The sequence below is a fragment of the Acomys minous genome (genome assembly GCF_964271855.1).
Source record: "Acomys minous genome assembly, chromosome: 6".
Classification (NCBI taxonomy): Eukaryota; Metazoa; Chordata; class Mammalia; order Rodentia; family Muridae; genus Acomys; species Acomys minous.
In genome coordinates, this window is record NC_140487.1 from 21,563,853 (window position 1) to 21,587,372 (window position 23,520).

General features: G+C 40.2%; 1 protein-coding gene across 7 annotated transcripts in view; it reads left to right on the forward strand.

The window, feature by feature from the left end:
- Window positions 1-23,520, forward strand: part of LOC311598927 (uncharacterized protein) — a 59,725-nt gene that overhangs the window by 30,500 nt on the left and 5,705 nt on the right. For 4 of the 7 annotated variants that reach the window (XR_014779710.1, XR_014779711.1, XR_014779712.1 and 1 more), the window contains 2 exons: window positions 11,627-11,736; window positions 12,721-12,840. Coding sequence is in view for 2 of the 7 variants with exons in the window: in XM_084784506.1 (XP_084640632.1) it covers window positions 9,683-9,709; window positions 11,627-11,736; window positions 12,721-12,840; window positions 14,048-14,105 (315 nt within the window). In the remaining 5 variants the exon portion in view is untranslated. Of the gene's footprint in view, window positions 1-9,677; window positions 9,710-11,626; window positions 11,737-12,720; window positions 12,841-14,047; window positions 14,358-19,527; window positions 19,606-23,520 lie in introns of those variants that run through there. The other 3 variants (XR_014779714.1, XM_084784506.1, XM_084784507.1) reach the window with 3 other exon arrangements.

Here is a 23,520-nt window from a genome sequence, read left to right on the forward strand (position 1 = left end):
ATTATTAAATCTACGATATCTTATTCAAGATCTGAAATTTGCTTTGTTGACCCTGACTATACCTCTATAGATGAAACCAATTGCTATTTTGATAGTTTAGTAGTTTATAAAATTAGGCTTTTCACTAATTAGAAATGATGAGTTCTAAGTTTTTTATTTATATATATATATATTATTAATTTATTCATATTACATCTCAATTGTTATCCCATCCCTTGTATCTTCCCATACCTCCCTCCCTCCCACTTTCCCTCCCCTCCCCTATGACTGTGACTGAGGGGGACCTCCTCCCCCTGTATATGCTCATAGGGTATCAAGTCTCTTCTTGGTAGCCTGCTATCCTTCCTCTGAGTGCCACCAGGCCTCCCCATCCAGGGGACGTGGTCAAATATGGGGCACCAGAGTTCGAATGAAAGTCAGTCCCCACTCTCCACTCAATAGTGGAGAATGTCCTGTCCATTGGCTAGATCTGGGTAGGGGTTTGAAGTTTACTGCATGTATTGTCCTTAGCTGGTGCCATAGTTTGAGCAGAACCCCTGGGCCCAGATCCACCCATCATAATGTTCTTCTTTTAGGCTTCTAGGACCCTCTGGATCCTTCTATTTCCCCATTCTCCCATGCTTCTCTCACCTAGAGTCCCAACAGGATGTCCTCCCCTCTGTCCCACTTTCCTGATAAGTAAAGACATTCATGGGACATGCCCCTTGGACTAGTGTCCAGATACAAGTGAATATATACCATTTGACTCTTTCTGCTTCTGGGTGAACTCATTCATTATGATCATTTCTAGTTCAATCCATTTGTCCACAAATTTGGGGAATTCCTTGTTTTTAATAGCTGAGTAGTATTCCATAGTGTAAATGTATCACAGTTTCTTTATCCATTCTTCTACTGAGGGACACTTAGGCTGTTTTCATGTTCTGGCTATTATGAATAAGGTTGCTATGAACATGGTTGAGCAAATGTCCTTGTTGTGTGCTGGAGCATCCTCAGGGTGTATTCCCAGGGGTGGAATAGCTGGGTCTTGAGGAAGCCTTATTCCCAGTTTTCTGAGATAGCGCCAGATAGATTTCCAATGTTGCTGTACTAGTTTGCATTCCCACCAGCAATGAAGGAGTGTTCCTCTTTCTCCTCATCCTCGACAGCTTAGCCATTGTGATGGGTGTAAGATGGAATCTCAGAGTTGTTTTGATTTGCATTTCCCTGATGACTAAGGACGTTGGGCATTTCTTTAAGTGTTTCTCAGCCATTTGATATTCCTCTGTTGAGAATTCTTTGTTTAGTTCTGAGCCCCATTTCTCAATTGGGTTATTTGGTTTTTGTCGGAGTTGTAAGTTTTAACAGACTAAAAAATGCAAAGGGGCGGGGCTTTACAAATTGGACCGTTGGAGGTGGCTCCCTTGAGGAGTGAAGAGAGATGCAGAATTAAAATCATACCACCAATTTAAAGGACTCCAGGTCAGGTTCTTCTTGGGGGAATATTGGCCTTGTGAGCAATGACTTTTAAACCAAGGTTGTTTATGCACTGTTTGTCTGTCTCTCTTTTTTGCCTTTTCTTCTGTCTAGAGAGGATTGAGTAAATGGCAGAGTTAGAATTCATGCTGTGTTTTCTCTGCTAACCAAGAAGACATATCTAATGCACACTGGCAGGAAGCACAGATTTTGCAGAACAAAAGCTGGATGTGGTGGGAGGTGGCTTCCCTGAAGTTAGATGTAGGTGATTGTCCCCAGGGGAAAAGGACAGAGCCAGTCTTTTCTATCATGTGCTTTCAGCCTTCCATTACTCTTCTTCCTGGTTTCTGCTGCAAAGTTCCAGGTTGCTTTCATTTGGAAAAAAAGAAAACACTCTGAGAAACTTTACAGACAATATTAATGATCATCAGAGATAGCGAACATTACAAAGAAATCAAGCAAGCTGGTTTTGTTTTGTTTTTCTTTTAATGCAAATACTGGAAAAATTCAAATTCATTTCATTTCTGTTACAGTGAATTTCTTTATAACTAATATCCCTAGTCTTACTTCCCTATAGCACGTCTTCAGGAAGGTAGGATAATTGCTTGTATTTGCTTAAAATAAAGGTACTTGATTTTTTTAAATATAAGTAAGATGCATAGTATGGTTTTCCTTGAACATCAAACTGAATGGCTTCTCAAGAGTTACTTAAAGTGACAGGTGAAAGAGGTTCAGGTTCTGGAGATCTGTCCATAATGCCTCAAAGTCTCTCAGTGTGTCATCCTTCATCTCAGTACATCCCTCCTGGTCGTGGGTCAGGTATTGAACTATGACCTAGGTAGCACTATGGCCATGCCACCAATTCGTTCTTTCTTGGCCTTTTATTCTGTTCATGCCATCATGCAGGCAGTCTCATGTGAACTCATCCATTTTTCCTTTCCTGTGAAAGCTTACAACACCTAGAAACTAGCACAGCACCACTCTATGGGCCTGTTCCAAATGTGAAGTCAACAAGATGCAATAAGCCTTTTAACTTGTGTGTTTGGGTCATTTCCTCGTTAACGTTTTTAAAAAACTAGTTTTCAAACTCTGTTGTCCACAATCCTTTCCTTCATCGTCCTTCATTGGCTATGGATGTAATCTTAAAAAATAAGTAAAGAAAAAGAGAATTGAGAACTTCAATGAGATTTGGACCTCTCATCTTCTCATTTGCAAACATGAGTATCTGTGCCTACATCTGCAACTAAGCATTCTCCTTTCTGCCTGTGTTCTGGTCTCTTGGGCTTGGATTTGTGTACCGTGTTTATCTCTTTCTCTAACAGGTTCTGGAGTACGCCCAGCACTGAGCTGTAGCCATCTCTGTTAAGGTTATAACTTCCATGCTTCCCAACTCAGAGAACATTCCATGCCTCTTCTTGTTCAACTTTCCAGCCGTATCTGTCATGACTGACCAGTCCTATGTCCCTTTAACTGTCTACACTGTCTACACTGCTTCCCGTGGACTAACTTTTCCATTTTTGTTCCTTTGTCTCCTGACGTGGACTGTCAGACCGCTTCAGGGCTAAAGGACCTTTTCTCTTCATGTGATGGTCAGTTCTCATGCTCTCTCATTGTGCCTCTGGCTTCAGCTGCAACCTCTATCCTGATGACGCACATGCATGGCCTCAGCATACCTCACACCCGTACCTTCCTTTTGACATGTCACGATTGATGCCTGAAAACACCTCAAGCTCATTATATCAAAGCTGGATTCATTATTTCTCCATCTCCTCCAACTTGGCTCATTTCAAACACGTTGTTTTGATGAGCCCTGCCCTTTCACCTTCACAAAGTTCACACTTGCTTTGCGGTCTGACATCTCTCCCAGCCTCCTCTGGTGCTTTCCCTAATAAATCTATTTCACATTTAATTTCATCTTGCTGTCTTTTTTTGGATGAGCACACAAGCCAAACAAAAGTCTTAATTAGAGAAGAGGTAACAAGGAACAAAAGCATTACAATAAGAGCTCACGAAGCTCCAGCCTTTTGTTCTTATAGGAAAAAATGTGGAGCCTTAGAAATGTTTAATTGGGATGGAAATGAACCAGACTCATCAGATTCAAAGCCCACAGGTATAACCTCTGCCATTCTTCCCAACTTGTCTCACTGCTGGTGGATGCAAGCAGTGTTCTCAGAGCCAGAGTGTGGGCTTGTTCTAAACATATTTTAGGTATTTTACGGGTTAATTTTAAACAAAAGCTATAATGATATGTAACATACATACAGAAACGGCATAATGTTCATGGTCAACAAGCTTTTGCATCTTTCTATAGGAAGATGTACATACTGCCTACATTGAGAAGCACTCCTCAGACATCTTTGCAGGTCACAGCAACTCCTCCCTCTGCAGGAAGCCCCATCCTCAAAACCCAACACAGCAAACTTATTTGTAAGTTACTCTCATGAGTACCTGAAGTCCATAAAAACCCCACAGTACCCTGACAAAACAGATGTGTGTGCTATAGCAGTCCACCATTAAACCTCTGAACACCTTTAGTCATGTTTCAGTGCTGGAGCTAGCTTTACACTGACATAGTAATATTTTGTAAGCATAACGTTGACCTCTGCTAGCAATTGGGAATAGTCATTCCGCTATGCCTAACTTGGAAAAGATATTTACATTGCTAAAATTCTTTGTCATCTATAAAATGAAACTAGTAATATTAGCATCATTGCATAATTATAATATGTACCTATAGTACCAAAGTATTAATATTAATATATATAAATAATATATACTAATATGATATATACATTAACATATTAAGGTAAATATGTATGATGTTTGTATATAGTGTGAATTGTATAATGTTAATGTGTAGTATATTATATATGATATGATGATATATAATAAGATATATTATGTAAATGTACATCAACATAACAATATAATTATATATAAGTACAGAGAGCAATGCCAACATTTAAAGTTATATTATGATGTATAAAACATAGCAGTTTTAATGAAGCTAGTTTTAGGGAAATTATTATTCATAGCACTCTGTAAAAAACATGCCGAACCCTTTCAAAGGCACTGTGTTAGTGACCTACGCAACCTTCATTGATTGGCAACTTTTGAGCATTTGCATTGTTCTCTTTTCCCAGGATACGTAGGGAAGAATTGATGAGTTGTGTCTGAAAGTACTGAACTCTCCAGATGAAAAGATTAAATATGCCTTTTAAATATACAAAATTGTTTTTGTTTGTTTCAAAACATAGCAATGGAATGACACTCTCCTATTCTTTTATGAAATGGTCCTCTTGAAAGAATAAATGTTATACTGACTTTTGAAATCCCTCAAGAGCATTTACATTAAATTCTGATATGAAAACTGCTGTCTGCATTCTATAGAGAGATATTTAGATAAAATATATTGAAAAAATAATCAAAAGAAGATTTTTGTAAGAGAAGCCAACAAGATATGCTCGTCCCTCTCTGTCTATCTTTGTTTCTCTGCCTCTGTCTCTGCCTGTCTCTGTCTGCTTCTCTCTCTCCCTGTAACATATCACTAATTATAAATGGGAAATACATGCTTCAGAAGAGTGTCGAATCCTGCTGGTTCGTCCCCTTCTGTTGTCTAGCTAGCTGTATGACATTTGGGCAAGTCTTACTATACTGTATTAGCTCAGTAATTGCGTGGTGCTCTTGAGCACATCACTTTTTAAATTATTTATTTATTTTTATTTTATAAGCATTGGTGTGTGCTTTTCTGTTTAAGTGTGTGAGGGTGTCAGAGTCCCTGGAACTGGAGTTATAGTAAACTGTCATGTGGGTGCTGGAAATTGAACCTGGATCCTCTGGAGGAGCAGCCAGTGTTCTTACGTGATGAGTCCCTGAGCACATCACACTTAACAAGCCCTTCCAATGAAACAATTAAAATATACAGACATGTATGCTATTATTGATAAAATGGGCTTTGGGAAGACGAGACCGATAGTAAGAAAAAGGTGCCAAGGATAAAATCCTACCTTGCCTGCCACACTCTCGCTCTCAGGTGGTAGGTATTTCAAATACACCAGAGGAAGAGATTTAGAAAAAAAAAGAGCATGAATACTAAGGGAAGCAACAAAATAGCTGTTTATAATGCTGAGTTGTCCTTTTATTTATAAATACAGTTTAGACACAGACGGCCTCAACCAGGAGCCAGCACAGGCAGCGTAAAGGCAGCCAGGAATATGATTTTAATTGCTGCCCTGAATAATTTGAAATGCTATACTTGATGTACATTTTGCCCCTTGGATGGCCTGGGAGATCAGAGATCGGGCAGAGCCATTAATCTCTCTTCAAGTTGTTTTTTAACTCTACGGATTTTTAAGAGAGACTGAGCCAACATCACGGTTGGGGTATAGAGTTTGGTTAGAGCAGCGTCATGGTACTTTGGAAACAATCTGACACTTGTAATTAAGTAGAGGAACGCACAGACAGAACATGGTACCTTATTTAGAAGGAAGAATTGAAAGTTTTCTAAATCAAATTATGTCACAGTCAACTTTATTCACAATAAGGCTATGCAATGTAACTATCAAATCAATAGCTTCTAATGAAAGTGTTATTGGCTTCTCAGTACAATTGTGCATTGGCTAAAGCACCTAATGTATCCAGACATGGCTCCAGGCTGTAGTTAGCTGTGGTTTGTGGAGGGACCACTGAGCAATCCTTGATGTATGGACTAACTCAAGGAGATATGTGCATGCAGTGGAATTGCTCAGGAAAATTCCAGATTCTCTCTGCTAATTTCCAATTGGCCAAATCCAGTAACATGACCAAGTCCACAATTAATGTTCTCAGAAGCATGCTCCATTCATCTGAAGATTATGATTCCTAACATTGTGGGTAGGCACTACTGCAGTAGTAAAGAAGATGGGTTAATAGTTTTCTTTAGGAGAACTTGACCTATATGTGTGAGAATACAGAGGAGGACAAGGACAAGATGGGTTTCTGAGTGGGTTGGCTAAGAGAGGCAGAGCCTTGAGGGGGTCTATATCATTAGTTGGCCAGATTCCTTAAACATTATTTCTGTTATCACTACTGAAGTAATTTCTTGAACTCTATATTACCAAGTCAATAATACTTCTAATGAATTTTCACAGGCAAATTCTTAACCACTATCACCAATGACTTTCCTCCATAGTAAGTCATGGTTACTATATCCCAGAATGAATTCTTACCTTATTTGATCTAACATTGAACATCTGAAGCTGTCACACACTATCATCAGAGACTTGTTACATGGCTTCATCCAGCTCCAAGCAAAACTGGAAAGGCAAAGTCTCCAGTGCTCTACAGGAACAATCTATGGCTTCTACCAAAGGTTCTTAAGGATGATCTGGGGCAGTTCCATAATTCTGGGGCACACGTCCCTGTCCCTGTGTCTTTTCCATAAATGGATGCTGTTCTCTAAAGGTGAAAATTGGATGTCATTAAAATGAACACAGGGAGAACGGAAAACAAGCGTTGGGCACCCATATGGTGGCCTGCAATTAGGAGGCTCTGTAGTATGGGCTCCAAGCACTAATGACCTGAGCAAGCGATTCAAACACTTGTGCTTCAATGACTCGATATGCAAAGAGGGGAAGGATAAGAGTGGCACCCACCTCATAGGATTGTTTTGAAGACAAAATTAATATGCATGAGGCACTGAGAACAGAGGTTGGCACGTGGAAAGCCCAGTAAGTGTCAGTCATTATTATTTCATGAATGGGACACTTAAATTCTAAATAATATAGGACTGAAAATAAAAGTGATAGTAAATTTATAAAAATTTAAAGCATCTCTCACATAAACCCCAGCACAATGAGGAAGATCCTCCTGTTAATGTGTTTTATTACTGAGATTACAGAAACAAAGAAGCATCAAACAAACAAAAAAGTCAAAACAGAATGTGTGCCTTCCTCGCACATGTGGCCCTTTGGCTAGAGGTGACAATTTGTTGTGAAAAGCAGAGCAAGAGGAAGGGAGTACAGCCACAGAGTGGGGACACTTAGGACTCATTTGTAGTTGCACGCCACACCACTTTCTTGACATGGTCTGGTGTCAAGGTGCTGAGGGTCCTGAAGACCAAGAGCTAAGCAGCTTTCCTCCGACTCAGGCCGACTGCTGCCTTGTGCCTCTGTAATGGTAGTTCTTCTTTTTGTGTGGGAGTAGGTAGTTATCCCTACTGCCTTCTTTGTCTTTGTATTTCCAACAAGGAAGAACAGCCAATCATACTACCAATTGAGCCGGCATTGTTTTTCAATTCCATGGTGTGTTTCCTTTCAGCCATCTCCTGTGACAAACATGATACTATGTGAATCAGTGTTGCCTTAAAATTATTGTGCTTGGGTGGGGGTATCCTGGTAAATTTCCAGAAGAGTATTTGCGTGAAATGGCATAGGAGGTTGATTATCTGATTTATTTAAAGGCTTTTAGCTGCTATAGAGGAGAAATTACTATGCTGAGCACAGACCCCCAATTACTCTCAGAGCTCTAAGTGATAAAAATCAGAATTATGTCACATAGGCCTGGCTTTTCAGAGTACTGTCATCTCCAGGGGAGAGGTCGGAGCTTTTCGAGCAGAGGTGAGTGAGTTGTGACTATTAACTTTGACTTTGGGTGAGGATATTCCAAGGGTTGACCCTTGTAAATCTTCCTGAGGAAGATGCCAACTTGAAGCTTTCCTCCTGTTGAACCAAGTAAACCATTAGCCAACTCCTCTTTGGTGGAACACAGCTAACAGGCTTCTGTTCCCATCACTTCCTCCCCTAAGCTTTATCAGGCAGTTTCTTCTCCTTTGCTCTCACCTGGGTGGAGTCCCTTGTCTTTATCTCTCCCTTTTCTTTTCTCTGCCATTTTATCTCATCCTGGGATAGTTACAGTGAAACAGTTACTCTACCAGGCAAGGGTAGGAGATGAGGAAGACCTACATTAGGAAAAGTGACAGGCATCATAGTGGATCCCTAAGTGAGCACACATTACAGTTAGGAGTATGGAACCACAGTGTCCAGTCCACACCAGTATTACTATGGTGACTTAGAATGAACTGCTTAAATTCTGCTAGCCTTATGTTTTCAACCTATAAATTGTGCATAATGTTTGTATAGCCTGAAGAGTAGAGGGGAGAGACTTCCATGCTCTGTGAGTGAGTGGTCTGTTGTGACGACAACAGCCACATGAAGGTTATGCTGGTATAAGGAGTTTCTGCAGTAAAGTACTAATGGAGACAAAGAAAACTAAGAAATCCACGGTTGACAGAGTGGAGGTGCAGAATGTGGATTCCGGCTGGACGTGAGGGGACCGCAGAGAAGTCAGTCGTGACCTAGAGGTTTCTGATTTTGGCCTCTGATGCAGCTGCAAGCTGAGAGTGGAAATTCAGAGAGAAAATATCATCTACTTCTGATCTTTGGTAATGAAATTTCCCCTGAAATATTCAGGCAGAGATTCTAAGAATGAAACTTGGAACCTCCATAGAGAAAGAGAGCAAATTTTAACAAGTATTTGCTGAGCACACGGGCTGTGTTAGATAATGGGTGAGGTAATAGAAAACAATAATTACCTTGTTGTTTTCTAATGGGAGGAACATGTCACGGTAAACTAACACATTATACCACTGCAGAAGCTCTAGTGACGACGATCAAAGGATGCTGTGAGGGTATGGAGCTGTATGCTTTTATTTTAAACTGAAGTGTTTGGAGTTGGGGTGTCAGAATTAAACGGAGACTGGCAGTGAACTGGAGTTAGATGTATATATTTTACTCCTAGAGTGTCACTGCCACCAAAGTAGATCCTTTACTGCCAGCCTGTCTAGGCCCAATCCACAGACCAGTGTCAGCATGTGGCATCCTGTCATCTGCATCTGTGGAATAAGTGAATGAAAGAACAACAGCAGCAACAGGAGAAAAATAGCTGTACTGTGACTGTTCATAGAGAGAACAGTGGAGACCACAGAAATCTGGTTTTTTTAACAACAGGGAGAAAAAAAATGGAAAATTTCTGGAGAAAATAAATATTAAGAGGACAAAAAAGATAATCTGTGCTAATTAGGAATATGTTTGGCTGCAAGTAATAGGAAAACGTGATCACAGTAGCTTAAACAAATAGAAGGTGTTTTTGGTTTGTTTTTTTTACTCTTTTTCAGAGATAGGCTCTCTCCATGTAACTCAGGTTGTTTATCAACTTGTGATCCTCTCTCTGCAGCCGTTTGAGTGCTGTGCTGATGGAGGTGTGCCACCAAATTGAGCAGGTGTGTTTTTGTTGTTGTTGTTTTCCTGCTAAACAAGAAGTTCTGAAATGGAGAGTTAATGGAGACTTAGGCAGATTAAGTGCAATGACACCTGGTTTTCCCTTGCTGCTGACCATTGCCCTTAGCTGCCCAGGGGTAGCTCTAGTCAGGTCACCATTTCAAATTCAGTAAAAATAATGAAGAAGAAGAAGAAGAAGAAGAAGAAGAAGAAGAAGAAGAAGAAGAAGAAGAAGAAGAAGAAGGAGAAGAAGAAGAAGAGGAAGAAGAAGAGGAAGATGAAGAAGAGGAAGATGAAGAAGTAGAGGAAGAGAAGGAGGGGGAGGAGGAAGAAAAAAGGAAGATGATGGTGAAGAAGAAGAGGAAGAGGAGGAAGAAGAAGAAATGATATTGAATTGCTAAGAACTGTGTTGTACTGCTACCAACTGCAGGCTGCTAATTTAGGAGAAAGGATTGGAGTATTTGACTGATAGCTACACCTGCCTGCTACATTGAACAAGAATCATGCCTTCATGTGGATGGCTACAGAAGAAAGGAGAGGACATTGGTGGGTTGGTCATGCCCTGAGGGATGACCACACACATGCGTGGCTAGCACTAACTGGACATAGTCAGTTACAGAAACAAACAAGCAAGAAAGCAAACAAAGAAGACAAAGGAATACCTTCAGATTTGAAAGAGGGGGACATTTTGAGGAGGTAAAGTGGCAACCAAATCAAACATCACAAAGGGGTCAAGAAAGATGAGCTCTGAGAGGAGACTATGGATTTGACATTTCAAAGGGCAGAGACCTTGCCCAATATGCTCTCAGTTGTATTCCAGGCACCTGCGCCAGCACCAGAGACAGGGTAGGCAATTAATCACTGACGAGGGAAATTAATCCAGCAGTGGCGTACTAGATGTATTGCATGCATAAAGGTCTTTATTGATCATCCAGTATAAATTAAATTCTAATTTTCTCTAAGTAAATACTTTCTGAAAAGAGTGAGTACCCAGAGAGTTATCTTTCATAGGCACATTAGAACCTGGTTAACAGGAATAGACTACAACTTATAAAATATTTCCCCAAAGCTCAATGAAGCAAAACACGGGAACGTTCTGGAAGAATTTGTTTATCATAATAGTTAAAGTAACTGTTCTTAGTAGGTACAGACAGTGTTTAGTAATGAGAAAGCTCCTGTGCATCAGGTATAACTATTCATTTATATGCTTTCTTATAAGACATATTTTAAAATATTTTTCTTTAATATGATAGAAAATCCTTCTAAAAGTATTTCTTCTAGCAAATGTGTTCAACAAATCTGTTTTCATGGTCCTTTCAGCTTTACAAAACTTATTTAAAATTTCCCTTGTTTTGTTAGATTCACTCGACAATATGGGAGGTGACCTTTGCCAGTATCATCAGCTGTCGTCAGCCCTTCATTTTATCATTGAATAAATGCAACAGATCTTAAATAATTAGTTCAACATGACACCTGTAGTAATAGACTGAGCCAGGATTGGACACAGATTTTGATTCCAAGTTCTGGGTTCTTTACCAAACAAAGCGTGTGTCTAAGTACAAGGAAGTCAGTGCTGTGTGACTGAGAAGCGTAGTGACAAAATCCTTCAAAACTGGTGGCTGCTTTGACCACCTGTCAAGTGGGAGATACATATATTATCTTGATGGGCAAATAGATTTAAATGCTTTGCATTTATTTGTTTGTTTATTTTTTGAAGGAGGCATGAGTGCCATGGTGGTACACACCACAGTCCATGAGACCAGAGGAAAAGCTGAAGAGGTCAGGGATTGGGTCTCTCCATCGTGGGTTCCGGGCATTGAATTCAGGGCATCAGTCTCGATGGCAAGCTCCTTTACCTGCTGAGCCTTCTCTTTGGCTCTTGGTTAACTGATTTTTGCCATTCTTTTTTCTCATTGCAGAGGCTAGGAAGAATGGATGAGAAGAGAAAGTCTACCTATATTGATGAGACTATTAATTGCCAAGTTTGGTTTGTCCAGGAACACTGTGCAGAAAGGAGTATTAAGGAAGAGTAAGTATGGTAACTTTGTTTTTCCACTGAGAAATCACAAAGTTTAACTTCTCTTCAAATTTATGGCATCCGCTGAAGATGGATGAGCATTGTCTATGAATTATTTTACCTCAAAATAAAAATAAATTTTATAGAAGAGGTAAGCTATTAAATATAAGGTGGTTTGATCTGGCTAAAACTGGATGAGTTTGAAAGCTCAGAGCTTAGCATTTTACCTTCTTGGAGAGCATGTCTTCCTCTGTGGATTGTAAATAGTGTGTTTGTGTGAGTGTGTATGTGAGTGTGTGCCCTCCTCCTCCTCCTCCACGTCCTCCTCCTCCTCCTCCTTCTTTGTTTTGGTTTTCTGAGACAGGGTTTTTTTTGTGTAGCCCTGGCTTTCCTAGACTTGCTTTGTAGACCAGGCTGGCCTTGAACTCACATTGATCTGCTTTCCTGTGCCTCCCTGAGTGCTGGGCGTCAAAGGCTACACATATATCTTCTTAAGAAAGACAACTTAGGATAAATCTATATGAATTTAGAGTTTTATTTTGTGAGAAAAAAATGACAAAAAAGAATAGAAATAACTCACCTCCCAATTATCAGATACCCAAATTGTATGTTATCTATCACCTATTTGATTTGACAATGCCTAAATTCTTAGGCCTTGAGGCCAGGGACTGAGACGCTGAGGAGATAAATGAGGACTGCTGATCCAGGTGAACACTGGAGCCCGGGGACTCACTTGTCACTCGGTGACTTTGGAGATTGTGACTCCATGTGCTCTGAGAAGCCTTGGAGGCGGACATGTGCAATAAATCAAAACTAATCATAACCTGGGGAGAAGCTCAGCTGTTTACACCCCCACGGCCTTATGTTGACTCTCCTTAGTGGACCTTCCAGAAGTGTTAGAACTTCGAGAACTGGACAATAGTTTATTTGAAACTACTTTTGAGTCAATTTGTTAATAATGCTTTCAATATTTGTTTTTTTTACCTCTTTTCCCAGGGTGCAAGGTTCAATGCTTTTACTCACTGAAGAAGCCGTTCTTAATGTTCTTAGTGGGAGCTGCTGGCCCTTGGGATGTAATGGTGGACCAGGCACTACCTTCGTAACTAAGGAACTCAGGTAATACATATAAACTATGGAAGGAGAAGAAATATGAGATAGGGCTTTTCAAATAATACTGTATACTTGGTATGTTTAATGAAAGATAAGATGGAGGAAGAAATAGGAGGATTAAGAATACTTTTTTTTTTAAAGTGACCAATCAGAAGAAACTGAGTAGAAAACAGCACAATGACATTCTGCATTGTTGACCAATTTCATTTGCATAATTCTTTCTTTGGAAATAAGAAGTTGCATGATTGACACTCTGTGCTGAAATTATCTAGTCATAAAGAAATCGAGAATTTATTCAAAAGCTGGCCTAACTTCTGAGGTTTACCAGTTGGCAAAACCTAGCCATTACAAACCGATAGGTTTGTTTGCTTCTAGCTCAGGGTCTCTCCTGTTTGAGAGCATCTGCACAAGTTTTTGGCAGTAAACTTGCAAATCATGCAGATAATGTGGAAATATTAAAATATATACACTAAAAATATGAAAACAAATTATACCAGGGAGAAGTTCAAGTGTCTTAGGGAGATATAACTCCCCGAATTCTCCAAAGGAAAGATCAGTTTGTGAGCGAAGCCTGGCTTTACAATGGAATATAAGTGCTGGAGGCCAAGCATTGGCACGCTCGCCAATCAGCAGCACCCTTACCCTCAGGTTCCTTTTTTAAAAGGCAGATGTAATACTACGGAGCCTAAATTTTGGATGTTCCTAAATTCTGAAGAGATGTATGAGGAAAATATATTGGGACTTCAATATCTCTTTCACCCAATATTAAAAAAAAAAAACAGTTAAAAATAAAGTAGGTAAGTAGCAGATGTGTCTCCAAGACTGACTTAGCTATTGTTCCTTGTACTACCAAGAATTAAACTTGTTGTTTTCTAAAAAACTTCCCACTCACAGGGATTAAGTGTTAAGCAGGCAACGATTAATAAAGGATCCAAGGTAGATTATAAGTAGCTTTTTCTTACTGACCTAGTTTGTAAATGTAGTAATAGGTTAATTTTTCAATAATTTTTCAGAAGATGAATAGCCTTTTCAGATGTCTGGGGTAATTTTTAGTAGAGAAATATGAAGATCCACCAAAGTTCTTTTCTGTCTGTCCTACAAATACAAATGTGCACTTTATCTGTACATTGAGAGTTACAGGTGCTGGGACCACAGGTGGAAATGGCCTATCAATTCATTGAAACACAATGTCTTTCTCTTCCTTTTTTGCTAGATCCACCCCCAACAGCTCTTTTTCCCCTCCAACACATCTTCATGGAAGAACAACCTAATGTGTGAAGTTACTGCTAGAAGCTGTGGGGAGGGCAGAGAACCCTAAGACAGGATGGCTTTTGCTTTTAAAGAGTATGCGATCTGATTTGGAAGAAAATAACAATTCTAAAAGGATTTGAAACCTCAGCTCGTGATTCATATAGACTACCTAATTCAGAGTGTGTGGATGGTGTGTATGAAGCCCTGGAGTCAAGCTCTAGAACTCTTAAAAAAAAAAACAGAGAGAGATCTGCATTAATAAAAACGTTAATATCTCATCTTTTCTAATATTTTTCTCCATAATTTTATTTTTCTCTGCTCCCTCCCCTATGCAGACAGACAAGGAGATGACTTAGCTCCACGCCGTTCAACTAGTACAGTTTGGGCTGTAAATACTTACACACTGTGATGGAGATGGAGAGAGAAGAACGGGGGTGGAGAGTGGGGGGAGAAAAAGGGGGGGAGGGAGGGAGGGAGGGAGGAAGCTTTTAAATGAACACCATTTGAAACTTAATTCTGCACGGTCTCTTCATTTCAAAAATTAGGAGTACACTGAAGTCAAAGTAGCCCTTGGCTTGGACAAGGGAAGGGTGTGGGCTTCCAGGCTTTGCACTTTTTCCTCTTTGCCTCTTGTGGAATGGTTTGTGCAGACGCAAAAAGCAGAGCCTGGGGTTTTGGCTCCGCCCTCCCCTTCCCCCACCCCATTCCAACTCATCACATTCTTATATAATCCAAGAAAAATCTGCTTTTGGTTAGACTGCAGTGGAAGGCAAAGTAAACCTTTTTTTTTTTTCCTTTTCCCCTCCCTTGTTAAATTGTTCCAAGTTTGTACGAAGGTTCAGTCAAAGCAACCAGCTAAAAGGAGACAGCTGGAAGTCATTAGGGAAACTTGCTGTGGAAGGTGATTAAAGCTGGGTGGAATTTGCACTCTCCCCTTTTCTCTTTTATAGTACCCTAAGCAAGTTAGTGTGCCTTTTGAAATTCGAATTAGTCCTGTGCCTGTGAAGGTTGGAAAAGTATTTTCCCCCCTTTACATGCGGGAGACCACTCCACTGATTTCCGAGGCCGTTACTGCAAATGAATAAATGAACACATTTGGAACTAACTGGTGCTCCGCCGCGGCGTGCCTCTTATTTCATGATTATCTGGCATCTTCCTGGTCCTGTTCTGATTTGAAATGATAACCACTGGAGGAACATTAAGAACACTTTGTGGTTACTTTCCTAGTTCGACATAATAATGGGAGCTTAGTTTTTAAGAGCCTAATTTCCCTCTCTTCTTTTCTTCTTTAACTGTTGCACTACTTTTCAGGACAAGAAAAAGTTGCAAATGAGATCCTCTAAGTTCCAAGTTTTGTTTTGTTTTGTGTTGTGGGTGCTGTTGTTGTTGTCCTGGCTTTCTATGGGGTTCGGCTCCAGGCGTACAGAGACTTTTGTCGCTAAATCTGCTGGGTTGGGGCTGAACTCCCAACTTCTTGGTGGGCTGGGACTACCCCTGTGGGTGTGGCGAGTCCAAACCAGCCTCCTGAAAGAGGCTGAGTCTATGGAAAAAGAAGCGAGGTAGCTGACTAGCAATGAGCATGTCAGGGAGGAGCCTGTTGGGATGGGAGGGTGCGGAGTAAGGGAGACCAGGTTTCTCCTGCCTACCCTCTGAAAACAAGCTTCTCAGTTATTGTGGGGGCACTAGGAGAAGTTGTGGTGGACGGGGGAGTGCAGAGCTCCCAGAAAAATGAATTTATGCTATTGTTTAACTGCCTGAGAGAGAGTTAATGAGAAACTGGGCTTCCGGAGATCAGTAGGGGCTGGAGGCACTGGCCAGGGGTCTTTCTCAAACTTTCTTAGCATTTCTGGACAACATAGACAGCAAACAATGAAATGCAACTTTTCCCTGACAACTGGCATACAGAAGGTTCTGGAACCTAGATGTTGGAAAAACATCCTTGTTGTAATGAACAAGTGAAGTCCCTACAGGGAGTCAAAGGTCTTTTTTCTACTCCCCACTGCCCTCTCACCCACTCTGTAAGACAAACTCGTTTCTGCCCCCGGATGGATTCCTGAAACAACACAATAGCTCTTTTGGTTATCCTCAGATACTGAGCCATCTTTGTGCCCTTCTAGCCTGGGTGGGTGGGTACTTTGGTCACTAGAGGCTGTAGTTTCTGTGATAGTCTCAACTGGGGATGGGGGTGGGGTGGGGGAGTGGCCTGAAGGACTGAAAGCAACTGCAGTGGGCTGCAGCTATCTGCAGCTGTCTGCCTCCAACTTCCTTCCTACCACACACTTCCTTCTAGGCCAGATAACTGCAGTTTGGGGAAGGGGCATGGGCCTGGGAAAGGGGGAGCGGGGGTTGCTGGAGGATTCAAAGAAAACAAGGGCTTTAATCCATCCCACCTGGATTTACAGAACGCTGTTCTCTCAGGGTTTGGTAGATCTTTAAACTGACACTTTCTTTTCTTGTGGCAAATTGTAATGCTTTGTTTGAAAGCTTCCCAACCTCCAAGCCTCAAATCCCTGGGGAATCTTATCTTCAGGCCTTTGATTTATAGAGAGTTCCTTCCTGTAGGCTGTAGTTGCAGTTGCCCACTTGTATGAAGATTTCCCTGTACTTAGTGTGTTAGGGTTTTGTATCCCTAACAGTTATTTTGGGTAGTACTTAGAAAATTCCAAGGCTGGCTCATTATTGTTATTGTAATTGCTGTTATAACAACAACAACAATAATAATAATAATAATTATTATTATTATTAATTTTATAGTTTCATGCCACACACTTTCTAACTTATCTAGCACCTTTCCATTCCAACTCAAGATAATGACCTCTTTGTTAATCATCACTGTTATATATGTTTACAGTTATACAAATGTATATATAAGCAAGCCTGTTGAGTCTATTTAGAGTTGCTGGTGTTTATGTGTGTTTAGGGTTGACCCCTTTGGGATCTGGCTAGCTTAATCACAACACACAATTTTTGCATCAAGAAATGGTTGCCATCTTTCTTGGGTCAACTTTTAGTGTCTTCCATCAGACAGAAGTCAGCTAGAGACTGTCATGTCCCACTATCAGCACATGGGACACAGAAACTCTCCCTGGAATGTAGTAAGGGGGCACAAGGGTCATCATCTCCACACCCACAGATTCCAAGTTTAAAATCTCAGCTCACCAGTTAGCCTCCAACCTTTGTTGCCTGCAAGTCGGTAGTCTAGTTAGGATGAATAACTTTTTTTTAAAAAGCATACCTCTTTTATAAATGCTGTTAACTTCTCAGTGCCTAAAGATACATTGAGGAGCCATGTTCTTTTGAGACCTCTGAAGAACTAGAGAAAGAGTCAATTTTCGAAGTTCCTGTTAAAGCCTGATTTATTGTTTTCTTTCAGGCAAAATCATCAGAAAGGAATAAGAATTTCATTTTCCTTCTTAGCTTTATCCCCCTCAATGAGCTTTCAAAAAACATGTATTCCATATTCTACATTTTCATAAAAGTCTAGCATGCAAACCAAACATATATAAGTATAAAATACAGCTCCATATATATATATATACACACACACACACATTATTAATACATAACTCTTGTTAAGGCTGACAAAACAAAACACCAATTTGGCAACAGCAGACTTAAAGTCTAGAGTTGAACAGACAAACTATTAGATTGATTAAAGAGATTTTCACACAAGGACAGTCTACTAATTTGCTGAGCATTCTATCTCAAGGTTAAAAAATTCTGGCTACATTTTAAAGCAGTGAAGATCAATTAGAACATTCATTAGATTCCTATTTACACTTTAATTGTCAACTCTGCTCATTTGTTGGAAGCCTTTTTTTGGTCATTAGTGTCTGTCAGTAAGAAATATGTCTTAATTTCACTTACATTCATTTATTTATCCTTTCATTCAATCAACAAACATTAATAATGTGCAGAGCACTTTGCCAGCCTTAAAAACCTACTGATGAGAAGAGACCAAGCTTTACCCTCAAGGACATGCTTGCCTCAGACTCCCATGCAATCAAAAGTAGTATAGAGACATTCAGCTTTTTTAAAGTTTTAAAAATAATTGCCTGGAACAATAGAAACACACAAAAAGACCCGAATACAAGTGTATGCTTATTGTTTATTTCAGTATGTGGTAATTAGCCTGTTTGCTTCCCATATTTAACATATTTCAGTATGCCTTGCTTTGACTGCCATTGTGCCTGTTTCTACTGGGGATTGGATTCTTCTTGACAGGGGCATCACTACCTGTCTCCATTTGGTCTCTGGGGGACACTGTAGGCTCAGAATGTCTCCCACTTTCTGTCTAGGAGAAGGAGACAACCTCAAGATAGTAAGGAAGAGAACAGTTGTATTGTTCAGATTCTGGACAAAATGGCTTCCTGAGTATAATGGCTTCCTGAGTATGACTTCCGGATGTGTGGGGTCTCTAACCAACATAAGTGGCAGAGGAAGGTGGTGGGTTTTCTATAAGCACCTGCATACTGCAGCTGCACGTTAACTGCCTCTAGAACAGTTATCTTTGTCTCTCAATCCCTCCTCCATGCTTTTCCATAAACTCTAGGCTAGAAATTAGGCCACAGGCCAACTATTCTCCTTTCTGTGCATTTATCTCTGACCACCCAGCCATCAAGCTATAGCCAGGGGTTTCTTCTTTCCAAATATAGCTCCTATCGGACAATAAATTCACATTGGAATATTGATGCTAATTACTCAGTTCAGCAGGATATACAGATTGCTTTCCTTCACCTACTGTAGTCAAAAATCCTTTGAAAGGCCCATGACCTGGTGGTGTTCCTAACTTGACAGACACATGGGGACAGAGGCAGCAGAAGCTGCTAGCCACTGTACCAGCACAGGAGCCCTAATTTGCTTTGCCAAGAAAAGTATTTAATATTTTAAATTTTCAGTTTATTTATTTTTAGCAAATATTTGTTTCAAGGAGGACAAAATAGCTCAGCAGCCAAAGGTGCTTGCCTTGCCTTCTCCAAGACTTGAGTTCAATGCCTGGAACCCATAAAGGAGAGAATTAACTCCACAAAGTTGTCTTCTGACCTCTATACTCCTACTGTGGAAGTGTCTTCCACTCCTCCATGTCATGTACACACACACACACACACACACACACACACACACACACACACACACACACTATAATAAAATATATTTTTTAATTTCATTTAAAAATCTGGAAAAATTTCAAATACATAGAAAATTCAGAGACTGCTATAAGACATGTTCATATTGTCTTTGCCTCAACTTAACAGTTGCTATTGTCTTTAAATTTAAACAAATTATGTCATATTTTGGCTTTGCTTGAAACTTCTTTTTGTTTGTTTAACATTATAGCTCTATTCTCTTCACCATTAAATAAGTGTATCTCAATTTTATTTTTTCCAGCATTTGAGTATTCTTGTTTTTGATTTGTTATTATATCACATTATTGCCTAATAGATGCACTATGAATGTCTGAAAGTGTCAACAGAGGAGACTGTACCGAGTCCTTGGCTAATGTTCCTGATTGTATTAAAGGTATGTTCAGATATAGGTCTTCAGAAAATAAATACCAGGAGAGAACTGGCTATCTGAGAGATTTATTTTGGAAAATACCTCAGAGAAATAGAGGTAGAAGGTGTCTGATGTGACGAGACTCTTCAGTCATTTGACTTTGACATCTGTGAAAGAATAGAGGCCGTGGTGGCTTGACTTGGAAGAGGCTCAGATCACAACATGGCTCTGAGGAAAATATCCACCAGGTTGATAGAGATTCAGCAGTCAGAGGCTGTTGTTTGGAAAAGTCAAGTTTTTAAGTAGGAATGGGTCAACTCTTGCTTAGACCACATTTTAACATAGACTGGAGACAGGTGGGAAAGTAATTAGCTGGGGCGAGCACCTAAGTGCTCAAATAGTTCCCCAGAAGTGGAGCTCAGCAAGAGCTTCTATGATGCACAGTGATTATCTTGGTCCCCACAGGCTGGCAAAGGGCAGCAGAACCATACATCTGCCTTCTGCATCCTAGAAGCCCTTAGAACTCTGGCAGTTCCTGAGAGCTTATTATCCCTGCTAGAGTGAACTTTCTCTCTTTCATTTGCTGTAGGGCTTCCATTTTATTTCTTTTGCAGCATGCTGTGTATGGAACAATTGCTTCAGGTTACTCTGTTTTATGATATACTTCTGCTTGACTTAAGAAGAATGAGTTTCTATTTCTTCTAACGTCTGCCTTATCAGAATCAGAAAGATTTCAGTTTCTTCATTGGTGAAATAAATGGATGAAATCTACCTATGGTCTTCCTGCTGTGTCTGCCTAATTCTAATTAGATAACCTAAGAGACAAGCTAAAAAAAAAAAGAGAGATGTGGAAAAAAGATGCCAACAGTATGACTCAACATGGCAACTGTATCCCACAAAGTATAATTGTTATAAGCGCCCTGCCTTCTAGGAATGTCTGAGGTTGAACTTCATGACTTAGTCTACTTGGTGTACCTGGCCCCAATATACTACTTAGGTGCTAGCATGAAAAAGTTAATGTGTATTGAATAGAACTTTCTAGAAAAGTAAGAACCAGTGTTTTTATCAGAGAAAGGAAATTTAGTTAAATATTTAGAGATTTAAATTTTATATCTTACTGGTCTATGTATAAATAAAGAGTAGAATTAGGCTGTATGTAATTTACCTGAATACATATCTGCATTGCATAGACAATTAAAGCTCACACAGGTGGGAAGATAAAGCTTGGTCCAGGAACTGTGGTGATTCAACGTTAACTTCATTGGAAATTGCCAGTGTGTCATCATTTTGCTGTCAACTCAGGTTGTCTTTACTGATGATTAATAGTCTTTCTACATGACTGTGTTCAAGTCATTTTCTGGCAGCAGCCATTACCATTGTGGAAATTTAAGCAAATGGTGCCATATTGACCAACTGATGGATTCCTAATTTGAAAAACCCACCACTGCCTTGCAGAGGCCACAGAGGCCCATTTGGACTGTCTTCACAATTATAACTGCCCCTTAGTAAAGAGGTTCACTTGTAAAACGTCACTTCTTTTGTTCAGTGGGTTCATACAGTCTTCTCCATCCGTAGACTGAACTGCGTGTCTTTTCCTGCTGAGTCCTTGCAGCACTGTTGTTGATGGTGGTGCAAGTCTGGCCACTGGAACCAGGCAGGAAGAAAGGCCCAGAAACAGCTATTCTCACTGGAAGTTGGGTCTGTTGATTTAGGGTTCCGGGATTTCCTACTCCCCTCTAGCATTTATGAATTCAACTTCCAGTTCCAAATTTGCAAAGACCACTTGAGGGTTTAAGTAATGCCTTTAATTATAGCTCAAAGTATAGGCAATTGCATTTCGCGAAACTACCAATTATCTTGAGTGTGTTATTAGAGTGTGTTGTTGAAGTCTGCATAGTTTGTGAAACATGCATCAAAACAACAGGGATTGGGGGGGTGAAAACCTAGATCGGAATGGTGAAGCTTGAAGACAGCTGTGTCTGTGTCTGGAGTTTATGCGCTAATGAACCCTAATTCTTGGGCATTGAGGTTCTTGGTAAGAAATTCCTACAATTTCCTTTGCTTGCCCTTATTTAGAAATAGAGATACAGATAGTGATTTTTAATTAACTTTAAAAATATAAACATGGTGTGCTAATGTGGCACCTTACTACATGTTTGCACACTTTAGTTTATATAATTTTCAAACTCTCCCTGGGACACAGGTGATAAAATTCCCTTGAGATGGAGTCTAGGAGGATATCAGCAATTTGCCTGAAATCACCAACTTTAGAAATAGTAATGCTGAATTGCACCCTGGCTCTTCAGCTGGAGACTCTGAACGAAAAAGCCCATTATATGATCAAGTGACTACAAGGGTGAAATGATTCTTCAGCATTTCTCTGGTGATTAAAAAAAAAACTAGTAAATACTCATAAGAATGACTCTAGAAAATAAATACACTTACTCAAGAATGCATACCACTATGCTTTTTGTCTTCCCTTCCCTTTCCCTTCCCTTCCCTTCCCTTCCCTTCCCTTCCCTTCCCTTCTCTTCCCTCCCCTTCCCTCCCCTTTCCTTCCCTTCCCTACCCTTCCCTTCCCTTCCTCTCCTCTCCTTTCCCTTCCCTTCCCCTCCCCCCTTTCTTTCCCCTTTTTCCTTTTCCCTTTCCTTCCTTTTCTCTCCTTTCCTCTTCTTCTCTCTCCCAATCTCACTCTTACCACCCTGGCTATTTTTCCCTACTCATATTTATGCATTCTTATACCCTGAGGATGGTGAACAGTCTGGCATAAAGGCCAGAAGACGTATTTGCAGTCAGACAAAGTTTGGATTCTTTTAGTAGCATTACCTCTGGCAAGTGCTTTGGCTTATTTATCTGTAAAGAGAGGGAAAAATGAGTGACCCAACAGGAGTTTTAAGAGTAAACAAAGGAGATGGGGATTTGTCAAGTGCTTTTCACCTTAGGCGCCAAATAAATGATGACTGTTGTATTCAGAGTGGCACCAAGTGGGGCATTATTTCAACTAGGACATTTCAAAGGCAGAATTAAAAACAAATCATGGTAGGTTTGAAAGAGCCTAAGTCTCTTAAATAAACTACATCTAGCTAGATTTTCAACACAGTGGTTTTCTATCTATATTTTCATTTAAAGTTCTAGGATATGAGCTGAGAAACACCAAGTCTCTCTGACAGTGTGTTCTGTACTTCAGTGGTCCCTCCAGGTCTTTCTTGGCCTAAACATTTGAGCCTAATATACATGGTTGATGTTGAATAAAAGGAGCAGCATCTATCTCAAGCCAAATGATGTTCCTCGAGTCAATGATGTTCTTACTGAGATTGCCTTCTCCTGAAAGGCTAGTTTTGTTTGCTTGTCACAGTTTCTGTGACTGGACTAGCCTGAAAGGAATGCCAGTACGTCTTAGTAATGTTGCACTTTGTCTCCTCCTCAGTACAGATTCCCAGTGAGTACCATTGAGGTGCCAGCTTAGTTTTGAAAATATTTACTTTCATTTTCTCCCTAAATTATATCTGGGTGTGTGCGCATATGCGTGTGCATGTGCCTGTATGTGGGTATGTACATGTGTCTATAGAGGTCTGAAGAGGACATTGGAGCCCTTGGAGTTGTGGCCACATACAAATCTGGGCACTTGGAACAGAAACTGGGTCTCCTGCAAGAGCAGCGCACCTCTCAGTCTCTTAGCTGTCTCTCTAGTGCCGGGAAGTGTATTTTTTTTTTTCTAACTCAGCTGTATGTTTGTGAATGTGTGAGAAGAAGCGTGGCTACAGGGCGTGTTTTTCATATCTTCGCAAATTTTATTTATTAATTCTTTGGTTTTGTGTGTATGTTGTATAGGGGTGGGGTAGATATGTGCCATGGAATATGTATGAAGGTCAGAGGACAGTTTTGTGGCATTAGTTCTTTGCTTCCACCTGACATGGGTACCAGGAACTGAACTTGGAT